This window comes from Ruditapes philippinarum, unplaced genomic scaffold (genome assembly GCF_026571515.1).
Source record: "Ruditapes philippinarum isolate M1 unplaced genomic scaffold, ASM2657151v2 ctg336_1_1_1_1, whole genome shotgun sequence".
NCBI lineage: Eukaryota > Metazoa > Mollusca > Bivalvia > Venerida > Veneridae > Ruditapes > Ruditapes philippinarum.
This window is the reverse complement of record NW_026859998.1, coordinates 99541-114618: the sequence shown is the minus strand read 5'-3', so window position 1 is coordinate 114618 and position 15078 is coordinate 99541. Positions and strand designations below refer to the sequence as shown.

The window sequence follows — 15078 nt, the reverse complement described above, 5'->3', positions numbered from 1 at the left end:
CATCTAAAAGAAAACACAGGAGATATTTTGATCTTGATAGAATATAATTAGGTAAACCAGGGTTTTCAAATAGATTTCTATTTGAAAGACCCTGGGTAAACACGTGTATCACATTCATATAAACATATTCTTTTATCAAATATAAATAATACAATTTGTCTCATCAACAAACTCAATCACAATAGTTTCGTCTATCCATATGCTAGCATTAAAATCATTACAGTGGTAATATTCATCATCAAGCAAATATTCAAGCATTAAGGAAGATCTCAGAACTTGTGTATAGAAATTATGCAAATAAATGGCGATTAAATCATCATAGTGATTTTTTTTAAAAGAAACAGTATCAGTCGCTAATAATATACGTCTACAAATAGAAAATTCACTGTAAAATTCTATTAAAACGGTACAATTCAAATTTCAAAAGTCACTTTGCTCACTTTCGTCAAAAATCTCACTTTCGTATTTTAGGCATACCGCTCGAACAGGTTTCATGCTATGCAAATCGCGATTTTCAGCTTGCAGCCCCCGAATGTTACTGGCGTCAAATGAATATGTTGAGTTTATAATCAAAAACGGGGCCGGGTTGACCAGATTGACTTGGGGCGGATTGGCTAATTGCGGGCCGGTTGACTTGCACCTTGCGTATATTAGTCATACTGTGCTTAGATTTCGTACGGTGCACGGGTAACTTCTTCCTCAAGAACAAAGGCCTTTTATGACTTAGACCCCTTTTTGAAGTATTTTAAGCCATAAAGGTAGATTTTCATCGTTATCCCTAATTCTTTCCATTGCTTGTATATTGTGGATATAAAGTAGGCGTGCCGATTGTTTTCTTTTCCATTTTAATTGATAGTTTCGTATGCTATGTCCTTGCTAAATATAGCAACACCACTAGCAGCCGACGTGTAACTTACTTGGCTTAATTATTATCGTACCCAAACAAAACTTTGAACCCTTGGGATATCATTGTATTGTTGACACGTGTAGTTAATCAAGTAATATACAGTTATATATTGTGTAGAATTTACTTTTGTCACCAAAATCTTACAGTGATTAATCATGAAAAGGTAATCATTTTGTTTTAGATAGCATCATCAGTGGCAGTGACTTATCAGATATATTTATTGTTTTATGAAGTATGGATGCATGCATTACATGTTGAATACATTGTTTCTTTCCTTGTTTTCTTAAACCTTGAGTAGTCAATTTTCTCAAATTGAGTGCTTTATGTGCTTCATAATGAAACAATATAAATCATTGTTCATTTAAGTTGTATGTAGGTCATATTTGTAAAGTGGATACTTTTACATGTTTCTCTAAGTGAGTTATTATCATTCCATGTTTAAGTGTTTTTCTGTAAGTTAATATTGGTAGTTAGATGTGATTCTTATGAAATTTTAAACTGTTCTTAAATATTGATGAGGATATTTTGTTTTTTACTTGTAAAATTATTTGTGTGCCATTTTTTTATAATGAAAGATGAAACCAATGAACTTTTGAAGCCAAAATTTATTTTTTTCAGTCTTGGGTTTACTCATATATATGTGCCTATTTTACTTTTTCTTTCAAACACTGAGAAGACATATATATGTAAATACTACTTAAGTTTAGATAAACATCTTGCCAGAAATATATCATCAATATAATTTTAACATATTTTAAAGATAATGTAAGTTAACTTATGGTAAAATTTATTCTAGAAAACAATTTAAAGCAGTAACATTCAAAGGGTATTAGAAGCTTTTATATTACAAGTAAATTTCATCATCTAATTAAATAGCCCTGAACTGAATTTTGTTATATTTCTATAGCAACACATCTAAGGAACAATGAAAATAAGTGTTTATCCAATGTTATGTCAAGGCTATATGCTATTTTCTATAATATTTTACATGAATTTGGCCATAATAGATTTTTGGCCAGGGTAAGGCCTTTGTTTGAATTTGATTCATAGACAAGTAAAAAGATTATACATGCCTAGTGTCCCAAACCCTCATAGCCTACATTAGAAGTAGTAAACAAACACTTACTTAAGAATGGCCTTACTTGTACATGTAGCTTAGAAATAGGAAGTACTTAAATTGCTTCTATAAACAAACTGTCAGAAATATAAGTGTGCATTTATGATTACTTTGTGTATAGTATCCTATTAACTTAAGAATCTGTAAAACTTGGGAGAAACTTTATTTATCATTTTAACTTAGCAGATAACAAAGCCCCATTTGTTAAATGAACAACGTTCTCAAGAACTATAATCAAGATTAATTTTCTATTAATAATGGTCTGTGAATATTGCATTACAGTTCAATACTGTAAATTAAGGTATTGGGTAACAAAATTTAAAAAAAAGTAACATAATAAAAGAACTCATTTTGATTAAAACACATTAATAGATTGAGTGACATAAATGCTTTTAAGTAGTATTGGTAAACTTTACAAAGATAAAACCTAATAAATGTACACATGTAATTTAATCAGTATAAGCAAGTATGTGTTACATTTGAAAAATGCCTTTTTGTTTTTCATGACTTGTTGCATAAAATAAAGCATTAATGCAGTGATGAAATTATACCAAGTTGTACACTGAGTAACCTCTGTCAAGAGACCCTTCTGTAAAACAATTACTTCTTTTTACAGCATTATCAGTTTTTCCAAAAGTAAGACTTCATGTTAAAATTAACCTCTGTAGAGCAACATCTCTAGAAACAAATCAAAATCTTTGTTTTCAGAGAGGGTTTCTATGTAGAGGTTGCACTGAAGTTAAAAGAAATTTAATTTATCAAAAAGATTGATAATATTTTGCTGATAGAATGATAATATTTTGCTGTTTCAATAGCAAAATAAGAATTATCATTGAGGGAATTCTTGTCACTATGTCTATAATTTAAAGTGTGCTTGCTTATCTTGCCAAAAAAACAGTACAGTAGCTTGTGGTCAGTGGACTTTTAAAAAACAACAAAAAAGCAAGCTCTCAAAAAAAAACAACAAAAAACCCTATAATTCTGTCATAGAGAGTCCAAATTATGTAAGAGTTAGTGTTAGTGTAAAACATGTATATAGAAAGCTTTTTAAGTTTTTCAAAAATATATCATGTTGTATCAACAATGCTGTTCAGAAACCCTTAGGCATATTGTATTTGGACAATTTCACACAAAATATCAGTTAAATATAAAAAAATCAATTACTGTTACAGGTTATCTGATAAAAGAAATAATTAGTCAAAATTAATGACATGACAGGCAGCATATTGTGTGTCGTGCATTACACCGATTGGCTGATGAAGTAATAAGAAATGTTAATAGCCACTCAAGCTGTTGTAGGTCATTTGCATAATTATTTTGAAGTAGGGGATTAAGTTATATGTAGCTACCATAGTGTAACATTGTATGCCTCCATTTCTTTGTAAGAAATACATTGTTAATATTAATAGGATCCTGGAAATTTTGTAATATTTACGATTTCTTGGAAATTAAAAGTTTTAGACTTTTGAATTTGTTTTTTTTTTCAATAAAGCAATTAACTATAATAGGTAAGTTTGCTGACAGTAAAACTCACATCATCTTTGATCTATCACTACATTTTTTATAGATTTTATGAGTTGATAACATTGACGTGCGGGTGTATAAAAGTGAAGACAATGAGCGATTGCATCACTTAAATTTAGTAGAAATAATGGCTTCAAAGTACATACATACAAAATTGTACAAAATATATTCAACATGCCTTGTGCAGTATGTAAATTGAACAAAACTTTCAGATAAGAAAAATCAAACGTATATTTATAAAATACATGTCCATTTAACATGTACAAAAGTTTACAAATATATTTCAGGGAACTGATGTGGTCAGGAGTAGTATTTCTAGCTTTGATTGTGCTGGTTTCCGGCGGGGTTGCCAAGGCAACAAAAGAGGATGTAAATCATGGTGCTGGTTCCCCAGAAAAACATGGGAAACAGGAACATGAGGTAGATGGTCATCACAATGTCCATTTTGATCACGAAGCTATTTTAGGTAAGGCCAGTGAATCATTCATGATTGCACCTTTGTCTCATACTATTAAAATAGAAATTAGGGAGGCAAATTTAATTTCAATCTTAAAAGATATTTTTACATCACTGAAACCCAGAAACTAATGACATATATACAGGTAGGTAAGTTGATAAAGAACTTACTTCTTTTACTTTAATTTAAAGAGGCGATCATGGAGAAAACAAGGTATTTTGCTCTATGAATATATGTTTGTAAACCATGCTGACTATATGTGATGACAACACTTTTCATGCTTATAATGGTATTATAGTATTAAAATTGAGCAAGCCAACAGTATAAAGTCTTTTCAAACTGTAGACGTTAAAGGTGGTCTGGCTCTTTACTTCAAACTCGAGTACCTTATAACACGAGTGCTTATCATGATCGCTGCTGACATACATGTATAAGAACTAACTTAAAGAGTCTGTTGATATATTTGATTGAGAATACTGGTGTTTTCAGGGTCATACAAGCTTGAGGAAGAGTTTGAAGACCTCCCTCCAGAAGAAGCTAAGAAAAGATTGAGTTTACTAGTAAAGAAGATGGACAAAGACCATGACATGTTTGTATCAAAGGAGGAGCTTACAGACTGGATTGTTATGTCATTCAGGTAGGTTTTGTCATCATTAATCATATATGATCTTTACCCTGATACATTTATGTGATGGACTTGACCTACCAAGATTTGAGACTTTCCCATAATCAGTTTAAGTATTCAATTTGAAAGAACTAAAATTTTAGCACCAAATAGTTCAGAGATTTGAAGGCACATTATGCCTCAGAAGTGAATAAATATTTACTTCTTAGGAGAGGTTAAACATGAGTTTTATAATGTTTAAATAATGGTTTTAGAGCTTGTTAAATGCTTGTTACTTTTGAAGAAGAAAGCTCTAAATGTGACATAATTTGTCTTAAATGTAGCAAAATGTATACAAAGTAATATTTTGACTTCAATACAAAATACTAGATCACTATAAATATACCAATTGCCAAAAAACAGCATAAGAAGATAGTTTAGATATAATTGGCCAATTAGCAACTTGTTGGAAAATATATAAAAATACCAAAAAATAAAGACTTTGTGAAATTAAAATGAACACATTTCTTGGGCATAATGGGCCTTAATATGCAGACTGACCTCATCCTGATGCAGTAATGGTGATATAAGATGCTTTACGAGACACACAGAATTGATTCATTCCCATAAGTTTATATAATGTACATACAAATAAACAACAAACAAAATATTTTTACATAATGGAAAAGGATGAGAATGGAAGACAAGTATAAAAGAATCAATTAAAGAATTGATACTGTATAAACTAACATTTTGGCCATGTCTTTATACAGGTTACTGGACGAGGAAGAAGCAATGGAAGAGTTTGATGAGAAGGATGAGGACCACGATGGTAAACTTACCTGGAAGGAATACTTACACTCACATTTCAGCTACACTGAAGATGAAATCAAAGAAATGAGGAAGACAGATAGAGATGATGTTTTACATTTTCTAGTGGTTTGTTACTTTGTGCTGTTCTACTGTTGTGAGGGTTTTGTTTTGCTTTATTTTGCTTAATTGATAGTTAATAGTTACGCATTTTTCTGTGTGGGTCAGAGTTCATTAACTATGCAAGTTGAATAATTTATGTACCCTTTTATGCTCTCATGACTTTTTTGTAGAGCATTAAGTTTCCAGTTTATCCTTCCATCCTTTCCTTCAGCCAAACATACATGTACTGTATCTTATAATACCTTGATTAATTTGCTGATATGTGGTGTTTATGTCTACCATGGACCTCTACAATTGGATGGAGTTTCAGGTTATTAAGGTCAAGGTCACTGCAACTAAAAAAAGTAAGGCCATGTTTTTTAGTCTCAGATATTCATGAGTCTCCATCAGTGTCAGTCACTTGTGGAAAATTGGTAATTACTGGTTAGTTATCCAGGAAAGTCGGTTAGGTGAATTGACTGCCAATATATGACCAAAAACATGTGTTAATTTCTGCAAAATAACAGAAAAACAAACAAAACGAAGTGTGTTATAACAATTGATTTTGTTCTGTGTCAGGGTGTAGATGAAGAGGAGAGGAAATTTGAAGCAGCAGACGTTAACAAGGATGGTATACTGGAGAAAGAGGAGTTTGTAGCCTTCTATCATCCCTACAACTATGAACATATGCACCATATAGAGTTACAGAGAGTTATGAATGATCATGATAAAAACACAGATGGTTTCCTCTCTCTTGAAGAATATATTGGAGATAGTAAGTTTAACAGAAGTGCATGAAAATGTGTTTTTTGACAATTAGTAGTTTGTATTATGTAAATGGGGTCAAAATTTATTACTCAGCCAGACTAAGATAGATAGATGGCTTTGTCTTATTAGGCTAGTAAACAGCTGCAAAGGACAAGGAGGCTTTGAATTTGGAATAGATGATTTTAAAGCAGCATGCCTCCAGATTAGTGCTAATTTTCATGAAAATTTTTAAAATGAATTAAAAAGTAAAATATTGTCAGATGAATAAAGAAAGTAATTTAAACATTACAAACAGGTTCTACAAAAAGTATCAAAATAAATCAGAAAATGGAAAAATAGACCTTAAAGTGTTAGTAGTAATCACTCATTAGTTGCATTCTTCATGTTTTTTTCTTTCTTAAATTGTGAATACTTTTACTCTTCTTAAAATCTTGGTACATTTCTCTCAATGTTAATTTTCTTGAAATATTTTTTGTTCATCTGGAGGTATGCAGCTTTAAGTTTATAGCATTTAATTATCAAAATACTCAAAACTAAGCAGTGTGAGCATGGTCAAACTGAATAGATGTGCAAGATGGCCTTGGTTAATGAATTCTAGGGGTATTTAAGTAATTATAGCTGCTTGCATTCAAACAGTTACTGAATTTGATTTTTAACTACTTTTTATGACAGACATTTTCGTATTATAATGATAGATGCGAGTTTAAGTATTGATGCAGTGTAATGGCTGTTATTCTTGTTATTTTTATCTGATTTTCAAGTTAAATAAAATATATCAGGGTCACAATCATATTTTCTTTATGACGCCAATACTTCACCAGTACTGGTTTGTTCAAGAAAACAGTCTCCTTACTTGTTCTTAAAGGGACTCCACTGAGGTTTAAAAGCCTAAAAACATAACATTTGAATTTCTTACATAAATGAGCTGGGGCACTTTAACCATTTTTTTTTCAACCTTTTTAATATGATATTTTTAATAGTTTTGTTCGATTCTTTTCTAACTTTAATTATGTGATATTTTTAGGCAGCCATGATAAAGAATGGGAAATAGTTGAGAAAGAGAGATTCAAGGAATATGATGTAAACAAAGATAACCTACTCAACTTTGACGAGATTAAACCGTGGGTGTTGACAGATAATAAAGAGGAGGCTGTGGACGAGGCGGAACATCTGATAAAACAAGCCGACAGTAACGGAGACGGACGGCTAACTGAACGTGAAATCGTTGACGCACATGAAGAATTTGTTGGTAGCCAAGCCACTGACTACGGCAGACATTTACATTTTGTAAAACATACAGACGAGTTATAATGTAGTAATGTAATTTTTAAACAGCAATAATTTATGATTCATGATATTTATTACTGTATGAAAACCAATGTTATTATATTACGAAAACTAATGTTGATTAAATGTTCAAATGTGCATTAATTGAAAAATAAGTTTAAAATGTAATAATTTAAGCTTTTAAATATTATATTTAACATTTTTTTCTCATGATTATAATTATACTCATTTTTAATTGTTTCTGAATTGCATCCACCGTTCATACTTGTATGGCGACTGAATGTGTTTGAATTACTGGAGTCTATGCATCTCTTAGCTCTAGCTGGTTAGATGGTTTAGACCCCTGATGTTGCTTTTAGTTTGTAACACCTGAGGTTTAGCCAAAATAAACTATCTTGTTTCGTCGAAATATGACCTTAATTGTGTTGATGCTCTGTAAAACTGAACAAAAAAACAACAAAAACAAACAAACTTGGTTTAGAAAGATAATGCTTTGTTTAGCTTGAAGAGAATATGATAAAATGTTGTATTTTTGCCAGTGTTTCTATGTTAAGGTAAATTGCTTTAAATCCTTTTTCTGTTAGATCAGAGAGAAAAATCATTAAATAAGGTGTGTTATTATGGGAAGGAAGTATTGAATAGGGACCAAAGAATACATGAAAAGTATAATTTTAAATAAATCTATAACAGAATAAAGAATGACCAGATGTATTTAAGCATAATGATAAAATTTGCCTTGTAAAAGTTTATATGTTGTGATGAATACGTCTGGTATTTTGTGTTTGAAAAATAAACATGAGTAGGGTTTGATGCATGTTGTAATGTTAAATTAGAATATTCCATGACTTTGTATGAAACTAAACACCTTTGAAAGTTTTGATGTGAGTCGGTTTTGTATAGAAAGTTTATATGAATGTTATTTAATGAATGTATCTTTAGAGTGCATAGTGAATTTGAAAATTCCTGCCGAGGACTGACTTCTTCATTGGGTCTCAAAGTCCTCATTCAACTCCAATGGTAGGTTCATTTTATGAATGTATATGTATCGATTTTTACTAACAATTGAATATAAAGTGATGATAAATTTTTATATTAGAAGCAGACACTGAGTTTAATCCCCCTTAACGTTATGTCAAAAACATAGGTTTTTACTTATTTAGACAGTATTATGTGTTAAAGTGTTTTAGTGTTTGAATTAATAATATTAATAATGATTTTTGTGTTATTAGAATTACTGGACCCACCCACATTATCAGATATGACCTACTTAAATTGTTTATTTGTCTTTGTTGTTGAATTAATTACCAAAGAGTTATTTACTTGATTTTCTACAAGTCACAAATGTTTTGTAGTAGGATAAGAATGTTAATTGTATTATTACATAATAAAATCTTAAAAAGACCTGATCATTTTTAGCATTGGCCAGGCATGCTTTAATTTTTGGATTTTTTTCAGAGGCATTTCTACCATTTACAATAAAACAATCTTTGGATACATTCTTATTGTATTTTATTGATCAAATTCTTAACGTTATTGTAATAATTTTTGAACAAATGGAGGGAACATTTTACATAGGTTTGTGCAATAAACAGCAATCATGTTGCCATGGAATTTATTATTGAGATTGTGTTCAGATATATATATTCAAGGTGCATTTCATCTTTATTTATTTATTTTTTGGCCTATCAGATATAAAAAGTTTCATCATTTACTTTTTCCCTTTATTTTTGAGAATTTCATGAATAAAATTTGTGAGTTGGACACCAACTTGTAGCGAATAAACAGTATTTGTTTTTAAAACACATTGTTTTTTATGTTGTGTACATTTTATCATAGATATAAGTTGTGAAAATGAGGGATAAATAAATTATACATGTAACTATGTATTCGTCAGTTTTGTTTTGCTCCTTATGGCTTAAGTGTCGACCTAAAATATGTTTTACAAGTGACATGACATTAATATTTATCCCACTCCCCACTTTACCCTAAGATTTTGTCTTACAGAATTGGAATTCTCTGACTTTAATACTGTTTAATGTTTTAAGAAACATTATAAGATTTCAATATCAAAATGATAACACAGTTAGGGTTAATCTACCTTCAGACTTGTCAAACTTAGTAAGGGATGGCTAACCTAGCATCTGACTTGTAAAACTACATGTATATGAAATGAGCCGTGCCATGCCATGACAAAACCAATGTAATGCGTTTGCGACCAGCATCCGCGCAGTCTGATCAGGATCCATGCTGTTCGCTATCAGTTTCTCTGCTTGTAATAGAGTTGGTAAGCAAAAAACATGGGTCCTGATCAGACTGTGCGGATGCGCAGGCTGGTCTGGATCCATGCTGGTTGCAAACTTATTACATTGGTTTTGTCATGACATGGCTCAAATAATGGTGAAAACTAGCAAACTGTTGTGATGCCTGTGAAACTACACAAAGGTGAGAATCAGACTCAATAGTGAGGGCTAACCTGGTAACCGGCTCCTTAAATTACCAAAAACTGAGAGCAAAACTGCCACCAGACTTGATAAATACATAAAACTGAGGGCTTATCTGGCATCAGATTTGGCAAACAGCACAGAAGGGAATGTAAACCCAGCAGCAAAATTGTCAAGCTTCAAGAATTGATGGATATCTGGCATAAGACACAGAAGTGCCGCCTTACCTAGCATCAGACTTGACAAAATACTTTAAAAGTTTTTAATCGGCATCAATCTGGCCTCAGATGTGACAAAGTACAATGTACATCAAAGCGCGTGTTAACCCAGCATTAGATGCTACACTGACTGGCATCAGACTTGTCAAAGTACAAAGAAATGAATGCCGACCTCCCATCGCTAAATCTTAGGAATTTCTTAAAATTTTCTACATGAACTCTACAGTGTTGGTGTGGCTTAAATAATAATCCAGATCAATAAAGAAAAAAAAGTGCTATAATACATCTGCACCTATTTACCTTTTTTTTAAGAAAACTGAGTACAAGATTATCAAGCTGCAATAATTTTATATTAAACTATCCCTAAATATACAAGAAATACATGAAATACATATTCCTATGCATGAATTTCAACTAAACTGAAAATAAATAATACAATGCATAGATGTTTTATTTTAACGACAAAACCAACATAGTGCATTTGTGATCATTATGGATCCAGACCAGCCTGCGCATCCGCGCAGTCTGATCAGGATCCATGCTGTTAGCTATCAATTTTCTACTTGTTATAGAGTTTGTAAGCGAACAGCATGGATCCTGATCAGACTGCGCGAATGCGAAGGCTGGTCTGGATCCATGCTGGTCGCAAACCCATTATGTTGGTTTTGTCATGGCGCGGCTCATATATTTGTTTATGCAATCCAGCTTGAGATCATCTCTCAATATGACCGCCTCCGTGGTCGAGGGGTTAGAGTCAATGACTTCTAATCCAGTTACCTCTCTGGCCTGGGTTCGATCCCCAGGAGATGCTTTGGTAGTTTAGCACGGAGGAAGGTAGTCTAGTACTGGTGTAACTCTCCAGGAACAATGGTTAGGAAACTACCAGCCTATATGACTGAAATACTGTTGAGAAAAGGCGTAAAATGAAACAAACAAACAAAAATCAATATTCTAGAAATAGATTTTTCCAAGAAATGACATCACATTTAAGGGTTGAGGCTATATGACCTATTTGTGGTAATATGTCCACAAAATTGTATTTTATTTCATGGAAACAAAACATAGAAACTTGCCTTTTTTAATCAAAGTGAATCTACATTAGAATTTATTTCAGTATGTTCTCTCTGCAGCTTTAAATGTAAAAATATAGAGAAGACATGTCAAATGGCCTGGTTCCATGCTAATTATATAAAATGGTGCACAAACTTACAAGTAAACAAGGGAGTTAATTCTAATGAAAACTATTTCATCAAATGTGTATTTTTTAATTCCCTTAGACTATTTGTAAAACAATATCTAATTAATTTATAGACTGAATTTTCTAAGATATATGTTGCCGGTTTAGGGCAGATAACTAAAAAAAGTAGAATTGTGACCCCTATTTTTTCTTTATAAATTTGTTTCATTTATAATTCTCTTTTATCAAACAAAGTTTTTAAACAAATGTGTTCATTTTTTAGAATTGTTTTCTTTGTCTATGTATAAAATGAAGAAACTATAGGAAGTTTGGGATTTTCAAAATATGTACTGACTGAATAGAAAACAGTGCAGGCCCTGGTTAGATGTCACTGGTATATTCAGTTGCCACCAGCAGGCTATGGCTTCATACATATATGTTAGAATGTTCACATAAACATAAGAATGTTCATACATGTTAGAATATGCATGTTGAATTCTTCATATAATACATAAATACAATAAAATATTCATATACAAATGTTACAATTTTCATATACACATGTTAGAATGTTCAAATACACATGTTAGAATGTTCAGATTCACATGTTAGAATGTTCAAATATTCATATACACATGTTAGAATGTTCATGTACACATGTAAGAATGTTCATGTACACATGTTAGAATATTTGAATACACATGTTAGAAATTGTTCAAATACACATGTTAGAATGTTCATGTACACATGTTAGAATGTTCATGTATTCATGTTAGAAGGTTCATATATTCATGTTAGAATGTTCATATTTACATGTTAGAATGTTTATATTTACATGTTAGAATGTTCATATACACATGCTAGAATATTCATGTACACATGTTAGAATGTTCATATATTCATGTTAAAATGTTCATGTATTAATGTTAGAATGTTCATTTTTACATGTTAGAATGTTCATGTACACATGTAAGAATGTTCATGTACACATGTTAGAATGTTTGAATACACATGTTAGAATGTTCGTATACACATGTTAGAATGTTCATGTACACATGTTAGAATGTTCTTATATTCATGTTAAGATGTTCATGTATTCATGTTAGAATGTTCACTTTTACATGTTAGAATGTTCATGTACACATTCATGTACACAGGTAGTCTAGTACAGGTGTAACTCTCCAGGAACGATGATTAGGAAACTACCCGCCTATATGACTGAAATACTGTTGGGAAAGGCTGTAAAATGAAACAAATCATGTATTCATTATAGAATGTTCATATTTACATCTTAAAATGTTCATATTTACATGTTAGAATGTTCATATACACATGTTAGAATGTTCATATACACATGTTAGAATGTTCATATATACATGTTAGAATGTTCATATATACATGTTAGAATGTTCATATACACATGTTAGAATGTTCATATACATATGTTAGAATGTTCATATACACATGTTAGAATGTTCATATATATACATGTTAGAATGTTCATATATACATGTTAGAATGTTCATATATACATGTTAGAATGTTCATATACACATGTTAGAATGTTCATATACACATGTTAGAATGTTCATATATACATGTTAGAATGTTCATATATACATGTTAGAATGTTCATGTACATGTGTAAGAATGTTCATATACATATGTTAGAATGTTCATATACACATGTTAGAATGTTCATGTACACATGTTAGATGTCATTTTCACATGTTAGAATGTTCATGTACACATGTTAGAATGTTCATATCTTCATAAACAGCCTCTGTTGTAGAGGGGTTAGAGTTGATGACTTCTAATCCAGTTAACTCTCTGGCATGGGTTCAATCCCCCGGAGCTGCTTTAATAGTTTAGCATGGAGGAAGGTAGTCTAGTACAGGTGTAACTCTCCAGGAACAAAGGTTAGGAAACAACCCGCCTATATGACTGAAATACTGTTGGGAAAAGGCGTAAAATGAAATAAACAAACAAATCATATATTCTTGTTAGAATGTTCATATTTACATGTTAGAATGTTCATATTTACATGTTAGTATGTTCATATTTACATGTTAGATTGTTCATATACACATGTTAGAATGTTCATATACTCATGTTAGAATGTTCATATACACATGTTAGAATGTTCATATACACATGTTAGAATGTTCATATTTACATGTTAGAATGTTCAGATACACATGTTAGAATGTTCATATTTACATGTAAGAATGTTCATATTTACATGTTAGAATGTTCATATACACATGTTAGAATGTTCATACACACATGTTAGAATGTTTATATACACATGTTAGAATGTTCATATACACATGTTAGAATGTTCATATACATATGTAAGAATGTTCATATACATGTATACATGTAAGACTGTTCACACATATGTGTTAGAATGTTGATATATAGGTGTAGAATGTTCATAAAGACATGTAAGTATGTTCTTATTTACATGTTAGAATGTTTATAAAGACATGCTAGAATGTTCATATACACATGTTAGAATGTCTATGTATTTGTGTTAGATAGTTGGTATATACATGTTAGTAAAGTAAATTACATAGATAACAACTAATTAAAAATACAGACTTATTTATACTTGTATCATATTATATGATTCATATACAGTCTGTTAGATAAAGGTATAGTAGGTCAAATATTATTGTCATCGGTTAATGACATGAGTAGGTGAAATGTCGTTCACACCAGGTTATTCTTGTCTGCTTTCAATGTAACAAATTGAATAATTATGATTGGTATGTTAATACTGAAAAATAACACAGTATTTATTGGCTATGATAATGTATTGTTAAACTGAAGTTTTCATCATATTTATTATTTATAGTTTATAATTATAGCCAATAAATATTGTGTCAAGTTGTAAATGAAATGTTTTAATATAGAATGGTTATATGATTTGATAATAAATTTTAAATCAACTTATAATTGCCACAAAAGCTTAATTGGTAAAGCATTAAGATCAGAAGGCACAATTATTTCTTTAAAGCACAAGACTAACAGCTTTCCAGAAAAAAAAAATTTTTCTTTCTTTTTTCAGCAATATTCTTACATAAGAAACAAAATAATTATAATATGGTTATTTGATTTTTTTAGCTCGACTATTCGCAGAATAATTGAGCTATAATGCATTCACCCATTTGTCGGCGTCCATGTGGTTTTTGTATGTAAGCTGGTATCTCCATAACTACTGAAGGGAATGGATTGAAACTTCACACACTTGTTCTCTGTGATTATCTAAGATGATTGGCACAAGTCCCATAACTCTGATTTGCTTTTTTACATTATTATGCCCCTTTTTCGACTTAGAAATTCTTGGTTAAGTTTTTGTATGTAAGCTGGTATCTCCATAACTACTGAAGGGAATGGATGGAAATTTTACACACTTGTTCTCTATGATTATTTAAGATGATTGATGATTGGCACAAGTTCCATAACTCTGATTTGCTTTTTTTACATAATTATGCCCCTTTTTCGACTTACAAATTCTTAGTTAAGTTTTTGCGTGTAAGCTGGTATCTCCATAACTTCTGAAGGGAATGGATTGAAACTTCACACACTCTTTCTCTGTGATTATTTAAGATGATTGGCACAAGTCCCCTTACTCTGATTTGGTTTTTTACATAATGATGC

General features: G+C 31.0%; 1 protein-coding gene across 2 annotated transcripts; it reads left to right on the top strand.

The window, feature by feature from the left end:
• The first annotated feature begins 605 nt into the window (after nt 1–605).
• LOC132758572 (calumenin-like) lies at nt 606–8354 on the top strand. 2 transcript variants are annotated; one of them, XM_060750249.1, is made up of 6 exons: nt 606–758; nt 3836–4014; nt 4495–4642; nt 5383–5548; nt 6101–6296; nt 7314–8354. In XM_060750249.1, the coding sequence occupies exons 2-6, from the start codon at nt 3843–3845 to the stop codon at nt 7598–7600; spliced, it is 969 nt and encodes a 322-aa protein (XP_060606232.1). In that variant the 5' UTR covers nt 606–758; nt 3836–3842; the 3' UTR covers nt 7601–8354. The 2 variants fall into 2 exon arrangements, with proteins under 2 accessions (XP_060606232.1, XP_060606231.1); XM_060750248.1 differs by lacking the exon at nt 606–758 and adding an exon at nt 893–1070.
• Nucleotides 8355–15078: the final 6724 nt, after the last annotated feature.